Source organism: Haliotis rubra, unplaced genomic scaffold (genome assembly GCF_003918875.1).
Source record: "Haliotis rubra isolate DU_JTF1 unplaced genomic scaffold, ASM391887v1 Scf109, whole genome shotgun sequence".
In the NCBI taxonomy this organism is placed as follows: Eukaryota; Metazoa; Mollusca; class Gastropoda; order Lepetellida; family Haliotidae; genus Haliotis; species Haliotis rubra.
Genome location: NW_025764992.1, coordinates 967501 through 980755, shown reverse-complemented (window position 1 = coordinate 980755; position 13255 = coordinate 967501). Strand labels below are relative to the sequence as shown.

The 13255-nt window shown below is 41.3% G+C and overlaps 1 protein-coding gene across 1 annotated transcript in view; it reads right to left on the bottom strand.

Moving 5' to 3' along the window:
* Positions 1-6915: 6915 nt before the first annotated feature.
* LOC124282696 (sphingomyelin phosphodiesterase A-like) overlaps positions 6916-13255 on the bottom strand; it is a 34622-nt gene continuing 28282 nt past the window's right edge. The window contains exons 12-14 of the mRNA XM_046718723.1: positions 11761-11929; positions 10652-10748; positions 6916-8249 (exon numbers count right to left, since the gene is read on the bottom strand). Coding sequence (XP_046574679.1) covers positions 8087-8249; positions 10652-10748; positions 11761-11929 — 429 coding nt within the window. The 3' untranslated portion in view covers positions 6916-8086. The remainder of the gene's footprint in view (positions 8250-10651; positions 10749-11760; positions 11930-13255) is intronic.

Below are 13255 nucleotides of genomic sequence, written 5' to 3'. Positions count from 1 at the left end.
GATCTACTCACAGAGACAGACATATAACATACCTTTACGGACGATGCGGCCTGAATGAATCGCATTTAATATGTCACACCTGTAGGTCTCCATACTTGATGTGATACATGTTACACATGCAGATCATCTGATCACGTGGGCGTCTCGGGCCAGCCTCCGCATTATCTGGACGCTAATTAACTCATGAATGAAATCAATCTGAGATATTAAACATACGCCAGCTCTAATGACTGTTCACTGGTGCTGTAGTGTAACGTATAGGTGAAATGTATCTAATTTAGGAGATGAAAGTACCGTGTTTTGTAGGTATATCATCAGTTTTACCAAATCGACCAGAGAGGCCAACAAATGGGACTATTTTGGAACAGGTGAGTGAGTGAGGGAGTTTAGTTTTACGCCGCACTCAGCAATATTCCAGCTATATGGCGGCGGTCTGTAAATAATCGAGTCTGGACCAGACAATCCAGTGATCAACAGCATGAGCAACTATCTACGCATTTGGGAAACGATGACAATGTGTGAACCAAGTCAGCGAGCCTGACGATCCCATTAGTCGCCTCTTGGGTTACTGAAGATCGATTCTAACCGGACCTTCACGGGCGGGTAGTGACATGAAGAGATTGGTCAATGATCTTAGATAATTTCGACATGCAGTCACATATAGTGAAAAACAAATATAACCTCAGTTCTCGATTAAATGATTATATTCCTGTCGTGCAAAATCTCTTTAATCTCGTTTAATTTCTCCCAACCTTGTGCACATATATTCCACTGCTTGGATATTAATTGAAAAATGTTTAATGCCTTGTTCCAGCAATACCACCAAAAACACAGAAATGATTTTCACAGAATGTACCCATGTGGGAATCGAACACGACTCTCCGGCATGAGGATCGAACACTTTAACCACTAGGCTACTAGCTAATGACATAATCAATAATTTGGTTATTTTGAAGTTGAACTTACTTATCAGTGTGTTTGAAATTATTCACGAGTAACTTCAGAAGCTATCTCTTCACCGCGAACCTCGACCTGGCTTATCTGACCTTCTTCGGTCACTAGTTGTCTGTCTAATGTAAAATAGTCATTCTGTTCATCTAAACAAAGACATAATAATATTTGATAGATGTTGTTACCAAGAGATTCGTGAAGGGACAGTATTTTTGTGTGGTTTTCACACGGTATACCAGGGGCGGATACAGCTTTTTGAGAAACGGATGGTGCACAGTTGATTTTCACCCGTTCACCCGTTTTCGCGCGAGTTTCAATGGTCATTTAATAAACTTTCAGGGGGGCTGGGGCACCCCTTAGATAATTTGCAACCCCCACCCCACCCCTAGATCCGCCTATGGTATGGTTTTGTGTGAGAGGGTTCAATGTTTAAGTATCCAATGCAATCAGATACCTCATCTCTATGATACAGGGTGAATAATGTATTCTAAACCAATTCAATAGCTATGGTATCACAACCCGATTAATATGCAAATTCAATAAAAGTCTTCCACGCTTAATAAGCATTTGTATGAGATTCCATGCTATTAATATCGTGTTTCTATACATTGGCATATATTCAGTTCATTCACATATCAGTACTCAGTGAGCGGCATTGTGTCTTGAACATTGATTGGTTTAAGAATAACACGATAAAGAGTTTCTACTAGTGTGTTTCTAATATTGTAAATATAAATAGCAGTAGGACTGATATCCTCTCTGTGTGTTTAGATATCCAGACGCTGTTGAACTTATGACCATACTCAGTCAGTCAGTATTCACCCTCTAACTGTGAATACAACAACATTCATGAGTACGTGACGGAGTATGGTTTTACGCCGCTTTTAGCAATATTCCAGCAATATTCCAGCAATATCACGGCGGGAGACACAAGAAATGGGCTTCACACATTGTACCCATGTGGGGAACCGAACCCGGGTCTTGGGCGTGACGAGCGAACGCTTTAACCACTAGGCTACCCGACCGCCCCAGAATATTTATGAGACAGACATGACCTCACTGTATAATGATGTATTTAGTTTTATCACCCCCATACGTTAACCCTTCATGGTGGCTGCTGGGCGGTGGGGTATCCTAGTGGCTAACGGGTTCGCTCGTCACGCCGAAGACCCGGGTTCGATTCCCAACATAGGTACAATGTGTGAAGCCCATTTCTGGTGTCCCCCGCCGTCATGTTGCTGGAATATTGCAAAAACCGGCGTAATCCCATACTCACTCACTCACTCACCCACGATGGTTACTAATGTTCGGGACACTCAAACGCCAAGGCAAAAGAATGATTGTCTAAAGAACTTTTATTATCGATAAGTTTATGTCAATGCGTACTTTGCCAAAAGTGATCATATTCATGCATGCTAGGTACCATGTTGAGTCAGATTGGACTGTTAAGCTCTTTTCTTCTAACCAAAAACAACAGTCATTATTTCAAATTGCTTCAGTTTGAAATAAATGAATGCAGCCAAGCTGTTTCCATTTTATTTATATCAGATGTATATCTAGTGTGAGTGATATCGTCGGCATCCATTTTTAATTACCCACATGGTCTTTTTATCGAGCCTGGGGATTCTTTTCATTTTTAATACTAAATTAATTTATCTATCTGTCTGTCTATCTATCCAATGGGTGACCAATTACTGTAATGAAAACAATAACCCATACTTCATTATAACGAGAGGTCTTTGCCTCAACAATTCTGATTACAAATTCTGAGTTGCTTATTTTGGGCAAATAGTTTTGGCCGAGGCTATATTGATCTCTAAAATTTGTAGGGCGCAAGAACTGACGGGCTGATCAGCGTGCACGGACAATGTCAATTTGAGCTAAACTAAGATGAATAATTCGACAAACTGTAAGCTTCCTGGGTGTATTTTATTTTTTCTAGTATTTTGTTTGAGTCTCCATATGATTGCAATTGTGATGATGATTTCTGGTGTCCCCCGCCGTGATATTGCTGGAATGTTGCTAACAGCGGCGTGAAACTAAACTCACTCACTCTTGCTAAGCTCTGCACTATCTCCATCTGAAGAAAATGCTTCTGACATCACACCTTGTGGCCTTACTTTTTACTAAAGCCTATAATTGACATTTTCCGAGTGGGTGGACACTGGCGCTTTACCAATATCCACTATTATTATGTTTTGCAGATTAAAGATAGTATGCAGCAGAGAGGGTTCGGGTGATCCTGGCACAGTCAGGCTGGTAAGGCTCATCATCAGCTCAGGGCCCTGGCCCCCTCTACACGCAGCCCAGGAAACACTGCCTTGTCGAACCCACCAAGAACTTTCCGGAGAATATGAAGGCTCCCCAACACTGCAGCCTTCTGCATTACCCAGAGTGTCAGAAGGGCTGTGCTCCCGGTGGTGAACCCGGGCACTCTCCTGATATGCGCCGAGAGATCAGGAGGTACCAAACCAAGGGCACTGAGAACAATGGGGAGCCTGACGACAGTGTACTTGGGATGCAAGCGAGAAATTTCAAAGGCGAGGTCCGCATACTTAGTTTGCTTTTCCTGAATCTTGCCAATCGCATTGCTGTCAAAAGGGACAGAAAATTCAATGATATAAATACATCCATTGGCTTTATCAAAAAGGACAAGATCAGGTTTGTTGGCATGAATTCTTCTGAGGCTGTATATGGGCCTGTTCCAAAGAAGTTTGAAAGCATCATTTTCCATGACGCCCTTGACATGTTCAGGGTCGTGACATGGATGGACCTCGGAGTCAAAGCCACAAGCATGGCGAAGACGGTAGTAAAAGCAACGAGCCATGCCATCATGCCTCTTAAGATATGCTGTTTGTGCCAAAGAAGGGCATCCACTGACAAGGTGTTGGACAGTCTCTGTAAATTCAGTCGACATTTCACATTGATATTTTCCTTAAGAATCACATTTTGGCGATTACAAGTGGGGAGTGACTGATCCTGAGCAGCAAAAAGGAAGCCCTCAGTTTCACATTTAAGACCAACCGACTTCATCCAGGCGAAGGAGTCGGTGGGATTGCTATTCTGGTCCACACACTGCATACACACACGATGCAATGGCTTCTCAGAAAGCTTCTCCACAAAAGACCGACTCTGGGCAGACTTGGTGAAGGGCTTCACCTGGTTTACTCCCATGCTGTACCGTCCAGCAGTACATCGCCATCAGCAAAATCAACCTCAAATTTCAGATTCTGTCCAACAACCGTGGCACGCTTAAAATAGCTGTGGAATTCCCTGCTTTCATCATGAGTCTTCACATGCATCACCAGAGGATCATCCGATAAATAAATGTGTACAAAAGTACACAATAAAATTCTATCATGAAGAGCCTCCACATTAATCAAAGCCCGACCTCCAGAATTGATTGGCATATATAAACGGTTAAGAGAGGAACGAGGGTGGTGGGCTCTGTTATCAGACATGATCCTTCTGGTCAGGCGATCAAGACTCTGAATGGCTTGTTTTGTCCAATCAACTACTCCAAAGGAATAGGAAAGGATAAGCACAGCAAACGAGTTGGTGGCTTTGGCCTTATTTCGAGCATTTAGCTCTGAGCTCCAGATTTTCTTTAAGCGAGATTTGTACTCGGCCCGAAGTTTTATCTTGAATTTGGGCATTCTGGAGCTTGTCTCGAACTTGCATTCCAAGATAGGTGTAGGCCTGATCTTCCACAAGATGCTCAATAACTCCTCCCCCTCTTGTAACTTGACCGATCCATCTTTAGTTACCTTGCCACGTTTCAAATGAAGAGTATTACATTTGTCGAGTCCAAATGTCATGCCAATATGATTAGAAAAGGACTCGACAAGGAGAACCTGTTCTTTCAAATTGGTATCTCCTTTGGTAAAGAGCTCGATGTCATCCATGTAAAGGAGATGAGTAAGCGGTGGGAGGGATCTGTGCTGAGGAGGTCCTGGATGGTAAGCTTCCTCTTTATTGAGCAGAAAGCTCAAAGGATTTAAAGACAGACAAAAAAGCAAAGGACTAAAGGAATCCCCCCTGAAATATTCCCCTTCTGATTGGAATAGATTCCGAAGTATGCACCTGCCCTTGCGAGTACATCTCAAGTTGAGTCGACCAGCAACTCATTAAAGACTTGAGTAATTTAAGTAGTCGCTCAGGGAGGTCAATACAACGAAGAGACTTCAGAATCCATTCATGAGGGACGGAGTCGTATGCTTTCTTGTAGTCAATCCAGCACATGGAGAGGTTGCGGTGGTATGTTTTAGCCTCTTCCAAAATCATTTTCCGTACAAGAAGTTGATCCTTGCACCCCCAACATCCCTTTCTTGCCCCCTTCTGCCTTCTGTAAATAATGTCATTGGATGAGCAGTAAGATGACACTAGTTTGTCAAACACCCTGTGAATATTTTGTATTGTGTATTCAAACATGTGATAGGGCGGAAGTTTTTGGGATCAGTTAAGTCTTGGGGAGAAGTATTGTGCGACCTTTGCAGAACCACGGAGGAACATCACCTGTGTATTGAAACAGTGAAGTAATGGTGTTTGGACACAGGGGAATAGTTTCCAATACCGGTTACGAATTCCATCAGGCCCTGGAGCTGTATTAGATTTGGACTTTTTAATGAGTGTCATTCAGGCAATCTGGTGAGATGTAACAGACAAACGACCTAGTTATTTTCTCATGCATTGCATGGTCATAATCACGGACCCATGGTGCCTCAAGGTTACAGTCGCCGGGTACAGACCACGGTTTCCAGAACCTTTCATTGGCATCCATGGAAGGCCGTTTATCATGCTCACCATCACCATTGTTTTAAGTTGCCTGTAGATGTGCTTTTCATTATTTCTGAAAAGTTTATTCTGTTTGATGCATTTGTTTTTCTTTTCCCATTTTTCTTTCTTTCAGTCCAAACTTTTATTTTGGCCTTAAGGGAATCGACAATTTGGAGATGTACCTTTTCTTTTGTTGTCTTGTACTGTAATGTTAATTTTCAGGCACAGCTCTATCCAGGAAATGTATTTCCTCCAAGGTTTGAGCAGCAGCGTAGAGACAACAAGTAACTTCATGTGATGAACAGTCCGCAGAAAGTTTCATAGAAATAATGTCATTTAATAAATTAATTTCATGTTTGGGAAAAGATACATTTGTTTGTTAATTGGCCTCCGTTTTTCTAAAGGTATGTCAGATATTTCATCATAAATAAAATGAAACAAATATGGTTTCAAAGGTTTATGTACATGTAACAGTACAGTGTCCCTAACCAAACCAACATATTTAGTCTCTTTGGGCAAGTGCCGCGGCTTGAAGCTGTACCACTCAGTTCATGATACTATGGAAATTCCAATCATTCCATGACAACCTGTGGGCATTGAGACGTATACGCGGTGGTGAGGTAGCCTTGTGGTTTACGCGTTCTGGGTACGATTCCCCATATGTGTTTACTGTGTGAAGCCCATTTCTGGTGTCCCCTGCTGTGATATTGCTGGAATATTTCTAAAAACGGCGTAAAAGTAAAGCCCACTCACTCACTCACTCACTAAGAACGTATACGGCGGTGTAGTTGGGTAAGACTACAGAATACCGGATACCTTCCGCCATGTTTGAAAGCACGCGAGTTTACTTAGGGTAAGGTTTAGGGTTAGGTAAGGGTAAGGTTTAAGGTTAGGGTAAGGGTAAGGTTTAGGGTTATGGTAAGGGTTAGGGTAAGGTTTAGGGTTAAGGTAAGGGTTAGGGCAAGGGTTAGGGTTAAGGTAAGGTTTAGGGTAAGGGTAAGATTTAGGGTTATGGTAAGGGTAAGGGTTAGGGTAAGGGTAAGGTTAAGGTTTAGGGTTAGGTAAGGGTAGGGTTTAGGGTAAGGGTAAGGGTAAGGTTTAGGGTTAAGGTAAGGGTAAGGTTTAGGGTTAAGGTAAGGGTAAGGGTTAGGGTTTAGGGTTAAGGTTTAGGGTTAGGATAGGGTTATATTAAGGTTTAGGGTTATGACTAACAATATGGGTTAGGGTAAGGTTTAGGGTAAGGGTTAGGGTTAGGGTTATATTAAGGTTAGGGTTACGTGACACTAACAATATGGCTGGTAGGTATCCGGTATTCTGGAGGTGTACAGTGTATTTGATATGGGTATGGTAGTTATGCTGTGGACCTGGGTCTAGATTTTCGAAGCTAAGTGTCATACATTACCATTTACTTACAACTATCTTAGCGCTAAGAGAGCTTCGAAAATCTAGGCCCAGAAGCAGCGTTTGTTTTCACCATGTAACATCTTGAGAGACCTTGGTAATGTTGGGTCAAATCCAATCTTAGTTTATATCAAAATGATTTCTTAAATGTGTGTATCTGGTTTCCAAATTAAAACAAAGGCTACAAAACAACATAATTCGATAGATGTTAGGAAATACTGCTTAACATGACAGCCAGTAGGTACACATATATGTCGCCATGTAATAATCCAGTGTGAACTCAAACCAGCCGGATAACACAACTGACCATGTAAATAAATAAAAGTATCACAGGTTGAGTGGCCTAGCAGTACATTAAGTTCAACCATACTATTTGTTTGTTTGTTTGTTGTTTAACGCCACACCCTGCAATATTCCAGCTATATAAAGGTGGTCAGTCAAAAAAAATCAAGTCTCGACTAGACAATCCAGTGATCAACATCATGAGCATCGTCCTTCGCAAATGGGATACGATGACATGTGTTAACTAAGTTAGCGAGCTCGACCACCTATCTTGCTCGTCGCCTCTTACGAAAAGCATGAGTTGCCGAAGACCAATTCCAACCCGGATCTTCAAGGGTGCCAACTATACAAAATCAGAACCAGTTTCACAGGGTGTCAGTCCTCTAGCCAAACTTTGTGTGTGTATTGCAGCTTTCAGGCTAGGTAGTGCATATATGTAAACACAGTTCATATTCTTTTACTTGCAACCCCCTGCAAATCCTCCTAACATTTTAACGATAATATTGAAGACTATGGGAAAACATCTGGTTCCGTGTCCATTATAGCTAGCACCAAAATTTGTGTAAAGTGATAGTGGAGGGTATATACAATAAGAACCTATACAACATGGCTTCCTACTGAACAGGTACACGCACCACGAAGATGCCTTATATTTCCTATAATCTGTAGCATGACGTTATAAGAACGGAAGTAGACAGTTGTAATAGGTCAAGGTCGCAATGGATGACATCCGGCAAATCTCCTCATGTCGACACAGAAAACAGCATTCTCTTCCCTGGCCACTCTGGACGTACTTGTTTCTCCTGTAGCGGTCAAACAACGACCTGTCTGTGGCAAATCTGGAACACAGGTATGTCAGATGAATAATTTAGGTATGGTGTTTGTTAATTTGTTAACACAACGATCAGTAATATTAACAATATTGTAGCCACACAGTGACAGCGTGTAAGTGATCGAATCTGGCGCAGACAAACCAGTGATGGATTTCAAACAAGTCACCGAGCCAAAGAACTCAAATGTTCACATTTTGGGTTTGGCTTTAATTAGACATATTATATTCCATAAAACTGACACCGCTAAAGCAAAGCAAGCCAATTCATATAATATTTAAATTAGATTTGCTACCACTGGTTGTGAAGGAAGCCATTCAATAAAACTTGTGAAAATAACGAAATCCAAACGCATAAGCTTAATCAAGGGCGAGACTCATTAGATCAATATTGAACCATAAAATAAGGATTCAGATGTGATGAGTATTCAGATTCTGAAAAAAACAACAACTAAGGATCATTATTATTTTGCTTTTATGAAATTGTGTCGAATTCATCGTAAAAAAAACCCTTAAATATTCATGGTGCGTAACTTGTTTTCATATAAGAACACATTCTCTTCCCACAGAGGTTACTTGGAATATCTTCCTACGAACCTCTGTTCTAATACGGCCATATTTCCGGGTTCTCGTAAAATCCCCTAGCGGCAAAAGATCGCAACACGAATTATTTCCCTTCTTTCTCTCCAATCAGAACACGTGTTACATCGACTTAGATTCAACTTGACTAACACCATTCATGACCAACTCGTGTTATTCCGGGACAAGCCGAATAGCGACTCGTGCCCCTCTGGAAGGATTTCATATTGGCGTAGGAACATCAGAACTACTTCAAACAGGAACGATAACTCTATTCCTGTTTGATTCCAATGGTACTTAATATCACCGAAGTACTCATACATTGTCTTTCAGTGGCATTTAGAAGTTGTACATTGATGTCCAAGATATTTTTTATGGATTAAACTTCTTTTTTAATTTCTCTCACAACGTTTCGAGACCATTCAGGTCCCTTCATCAGGTGAACTGACGAAGGGACCTGGAATGGTCTCGAAACGTTGTGAGAGAAATTAAAAAAGAAGTTTAATCCATAAAAAATACTCATACATTGTATTGCTGTTTTTGTTTTTGCTATTTATTCTAAAGAATTAAACCTCCTTGGTACAACTAAAAGAAAGAAAAAACCCAGATTTGTTAAAGACATATTCTGACGTAATTATTACCAGATATTCACCTTATATTTCCAATTATATTTCTGAAAAGGGTTTAATAATCACAAATGGGATTTGTTTTATTGAATATACAAATAAAATTTGAAAAAAAACCCGCTACATTAAATCCCAAAGCAGAAACTAAAAAAATGACTTGTATAATATTTCTCAAACTGAACATACGTGTAACCTTGCTGCCATACCACAAGTGGACTTTTAATTGAATTCGCTGAAAAATATATGAATGACCACAAGAAGGTCAGACTAAAATATTCCCAGAGATGTGAAATATATGCCCAATGTTAAAGATTAAAGTTGATTAGTTACATACAGATATAATATTATTGTTTTGAAACTCGTAGCGATTTATAATTACATTTCCTAAAATTGTTGGAAGCGCACGTACAATCTCCATAGCAAGCCCGCAAGATCGTCAGAAACACTCTCAGTTCGACCCATGAGAGCCGTTACGTCAACAAACGCACGTGCGTGTATTTGAATCTGTCGCCGTCAATCGCATGATTCTTATCAAAAACACCATAATAGGCAGCAAAATCCTGTTAGCTACGTTCTTTGTACTTTCAATATGACGATATATATTTTTCATGATTTTTTAAACAATGACATAATGCCATAAACGATTTAAGTACGCAGGATTATTTTTACCAAAGCACCGCAGTCATTTACGCGCGTTCTTATTGGTTTGTCGTATTTTCGCACATAACAAGCATCGAGAGGGGGACGAGTCTTCTTGCAGGTTACGGAAAGGGGCGAGTGGTGACGAATGGACTAACACAAGCAAATGTGGGGCCACAAATATCCCCCATCTGCCGGGGACTTGTGTTGATGTTACACACAAGACGTTTAATGGCTAGCTTGTCCGTTGTCAACGAGGGCGATGGAGACGCCACTGATCCGCCATAACATGACTGAGTTCTGTCTAGAAGAAACGTTTGCGCATCGCGCAGGGGAAGAAGTTTAGTTTTCTCGAAGCATACGGAAATTACCGAGGCCTTGCGAATGATCACTTTTGAAACAACGTCGCTGATTGCACAACTAAATCTGATTGCCTCCAACCACGAGTCTTGAACGCTCACACCATGAAAGGGCCGTATTAGAACAGAGGTTACGTAGGAAGATATGACTGGAGTAACCTCTGTGGGAAGAGAATGATAAGAACACTGTGTGTTATGAACCTCCATACCTGTTGACCAGACTGTGGAGGGACTGTGGGCTGAGGTCGGGGATGTCGTACTCGGACCTGGCGGAGTAGGACAGCTGCAATGTAGCTACGCCCTCGGCTGCAAGAGTGGGTGAGTGAGTGATCAGTAACTATGAACAGTATTTCGGTTATGTCAACGAGTCATCAACGTTTACCACTTCGATTAGATCGATTGAGTGAGGTTAGCACTCGGCAATATTCCAGCTATATGGCGGCGGTCCGTAAATAATAGAGTATGGACCAGACAATCCAGTGAGTGATCAACAGCATGAGTATCGATCTACGCAACTGGGATACGATGACGTGTGTCAACCAAGTCAGGAGCCTCACCACCCGATCCCGTTAGTCGCCTCTTACGACAAGCATGTTTTACTGAAGATTCTAACCCGGATCTTCACGGGTTCAGTTAGAACAACCAGGACCGTTATAATGCTCAACACCGTGCGGTTTGAATTTACCTGTCTGGTTTAATTCAGGGAGATCAAGTCGAGAGTGGTTCAGGTCTTAGATGCTTATCTCTTTGAACGAGCACAACTATGGTGCAAGAAAACCTAGAAACTCAATTCGGGGCGAAACAGGATTCGAACTCACGGTTACTCTGTGTGCCCAAGAGGAGCAACCCTGCTCAGCATATTGTTCGGTCTAAGCCACCGAATGTTACGTTTCGATTTTTTTCCACTGACTGACTGACTGAGTTTGGTTTTACGCCGCCTTTAGCAATATTCCAGCAATATCACGACGGGTGACACCAGATATGGGCTTCACTCATTGTACCCATGTGGGGATTCGAACCCGGGTCTTCGGCGTGACGAGCCAACGCTTTAACCACTAGACTACCCCACCGCCCCGATTTTTTTCCAAATTATTATAGGATTATTATGACAGGGCATTTATATAGCGCACATACCCATGCAACTAGTACATGCTCAAGGTATAATAAACCTTTCGACCGTGAAATACACAGTAAACTATAAAGGAGTCCACCAATCAAATTCTATTTAAAAATCACAAAATTACAAACTGCGCCACCTATCAAACTGAATATTGATAAGTTGATATTGTATTGAATGTATGTTTCAGATTCAACCCACCATTAGCTTTAGTCAGGTTGATATAATACTGGTCATAGTCCATGACGTGAAAGGTCTCCCTGTCCAGCTGGTACACTCTGTGGGAAGGGTTGGTCCTCGCTTGGGTGGTCACTGAAGGTGCAATGAACACCACCCCTGATGGCCTGCTCGGGTCATTTGGGTCCGTTATCTGTCAATACATAGATCACGTTTACATCAACACCTCACTATAACACTCTAGCTGTACAAAACCCTTAAAGTCTGTCATTTTCGGTTGTAGCGTTTAGTCCATTATACAAGGCCCTAAAAGTCTGGCATTTTCAATTGTAGCGTTTTAGTCACGAAAACCTGGAGTCATCCCTTATTTTCTATGGTCCATTCTTAAACTTACAGCCATATTGCTCAATTCTCTAAATATAATATGTTTCTTAGGAACTTACGATCGGTTTCTCACAACAGGTGTACATGTTCGCAGTTGAAAACTAAAGATGTAAAAAAGTATAAAGCTTACCGATTTTTATCATTCATTGGAAACAAATGAACATTTCGAAAGTTAATCCTTTTTCTTGAACGTTTGTCTGTATTTATATTCAGCAAAATCTCTTACTTTTTATATATTAGACCAGTAAATGCGCTATTGTGCCAGTGAACTATCGATCCATCACCTGATTGTCTGGTCAGTTTACAGACATCTCTAACATCAAGCTTTCTAGATGGCCATGAAGAATTAAGAAATACACTTCGCTCTACCACCATGTATAGTGTAATAAAACACACTTTTGCCCTGAACTATTATAGTTAAAGCACGAGGACGCTTGTGTCCGAGTGCTTTAACGTTATAATAGTTCAGGCCGAAAGTGTGTTTTATTACACTATACATGGTGGTAGGGCGAAGTGTATTTCTTTTCTAAGATGCCAAATGTAATACTTTCTAAAGATAATTACGATTAATTTAAGGCAGACAACAAACGACGGTGTCGGTGACCTAAATTAAGAATCCTCGCACAGGGCTAACTGGCGCGCTGTTCTATTGATGTGTCTGCCCCCTACGTTAATACGAATGTTACCAGGAATAAACAAATGATAACAGTTTGATGACGGTTTACGTTCGGATTAAATATCTTCTCTGAATTAATTTAATTACATCTGTCATTAACGTAAACAATGTGGGGCAATATGAACGTTGCATTTCTACTACCAGCGTAAGTTTAGATCAGTACATCCAGAGGAAGTTGAGTAGTCAAGCGACATTCCACAATTGCATTGTGGGAATGTAAACATTACGAACGTTACCGTGTCGCTGAAAACTTGTGAGTCGAAATGACACATTATAACCGTCGTAAACCATAAACGTAATGTTTCCACCAGTGATGTTAGCTGCGTGAAGCAACAGCAAACCAAGAAACTGGATGCAACGGTGTAGTTTACTGTAGGAGGCCGTACGAGGCGATGACAACTGACATGCATCGTGACGTCACTTACATTGTGACGTAATGTAAAATGGTTCGATTACGAG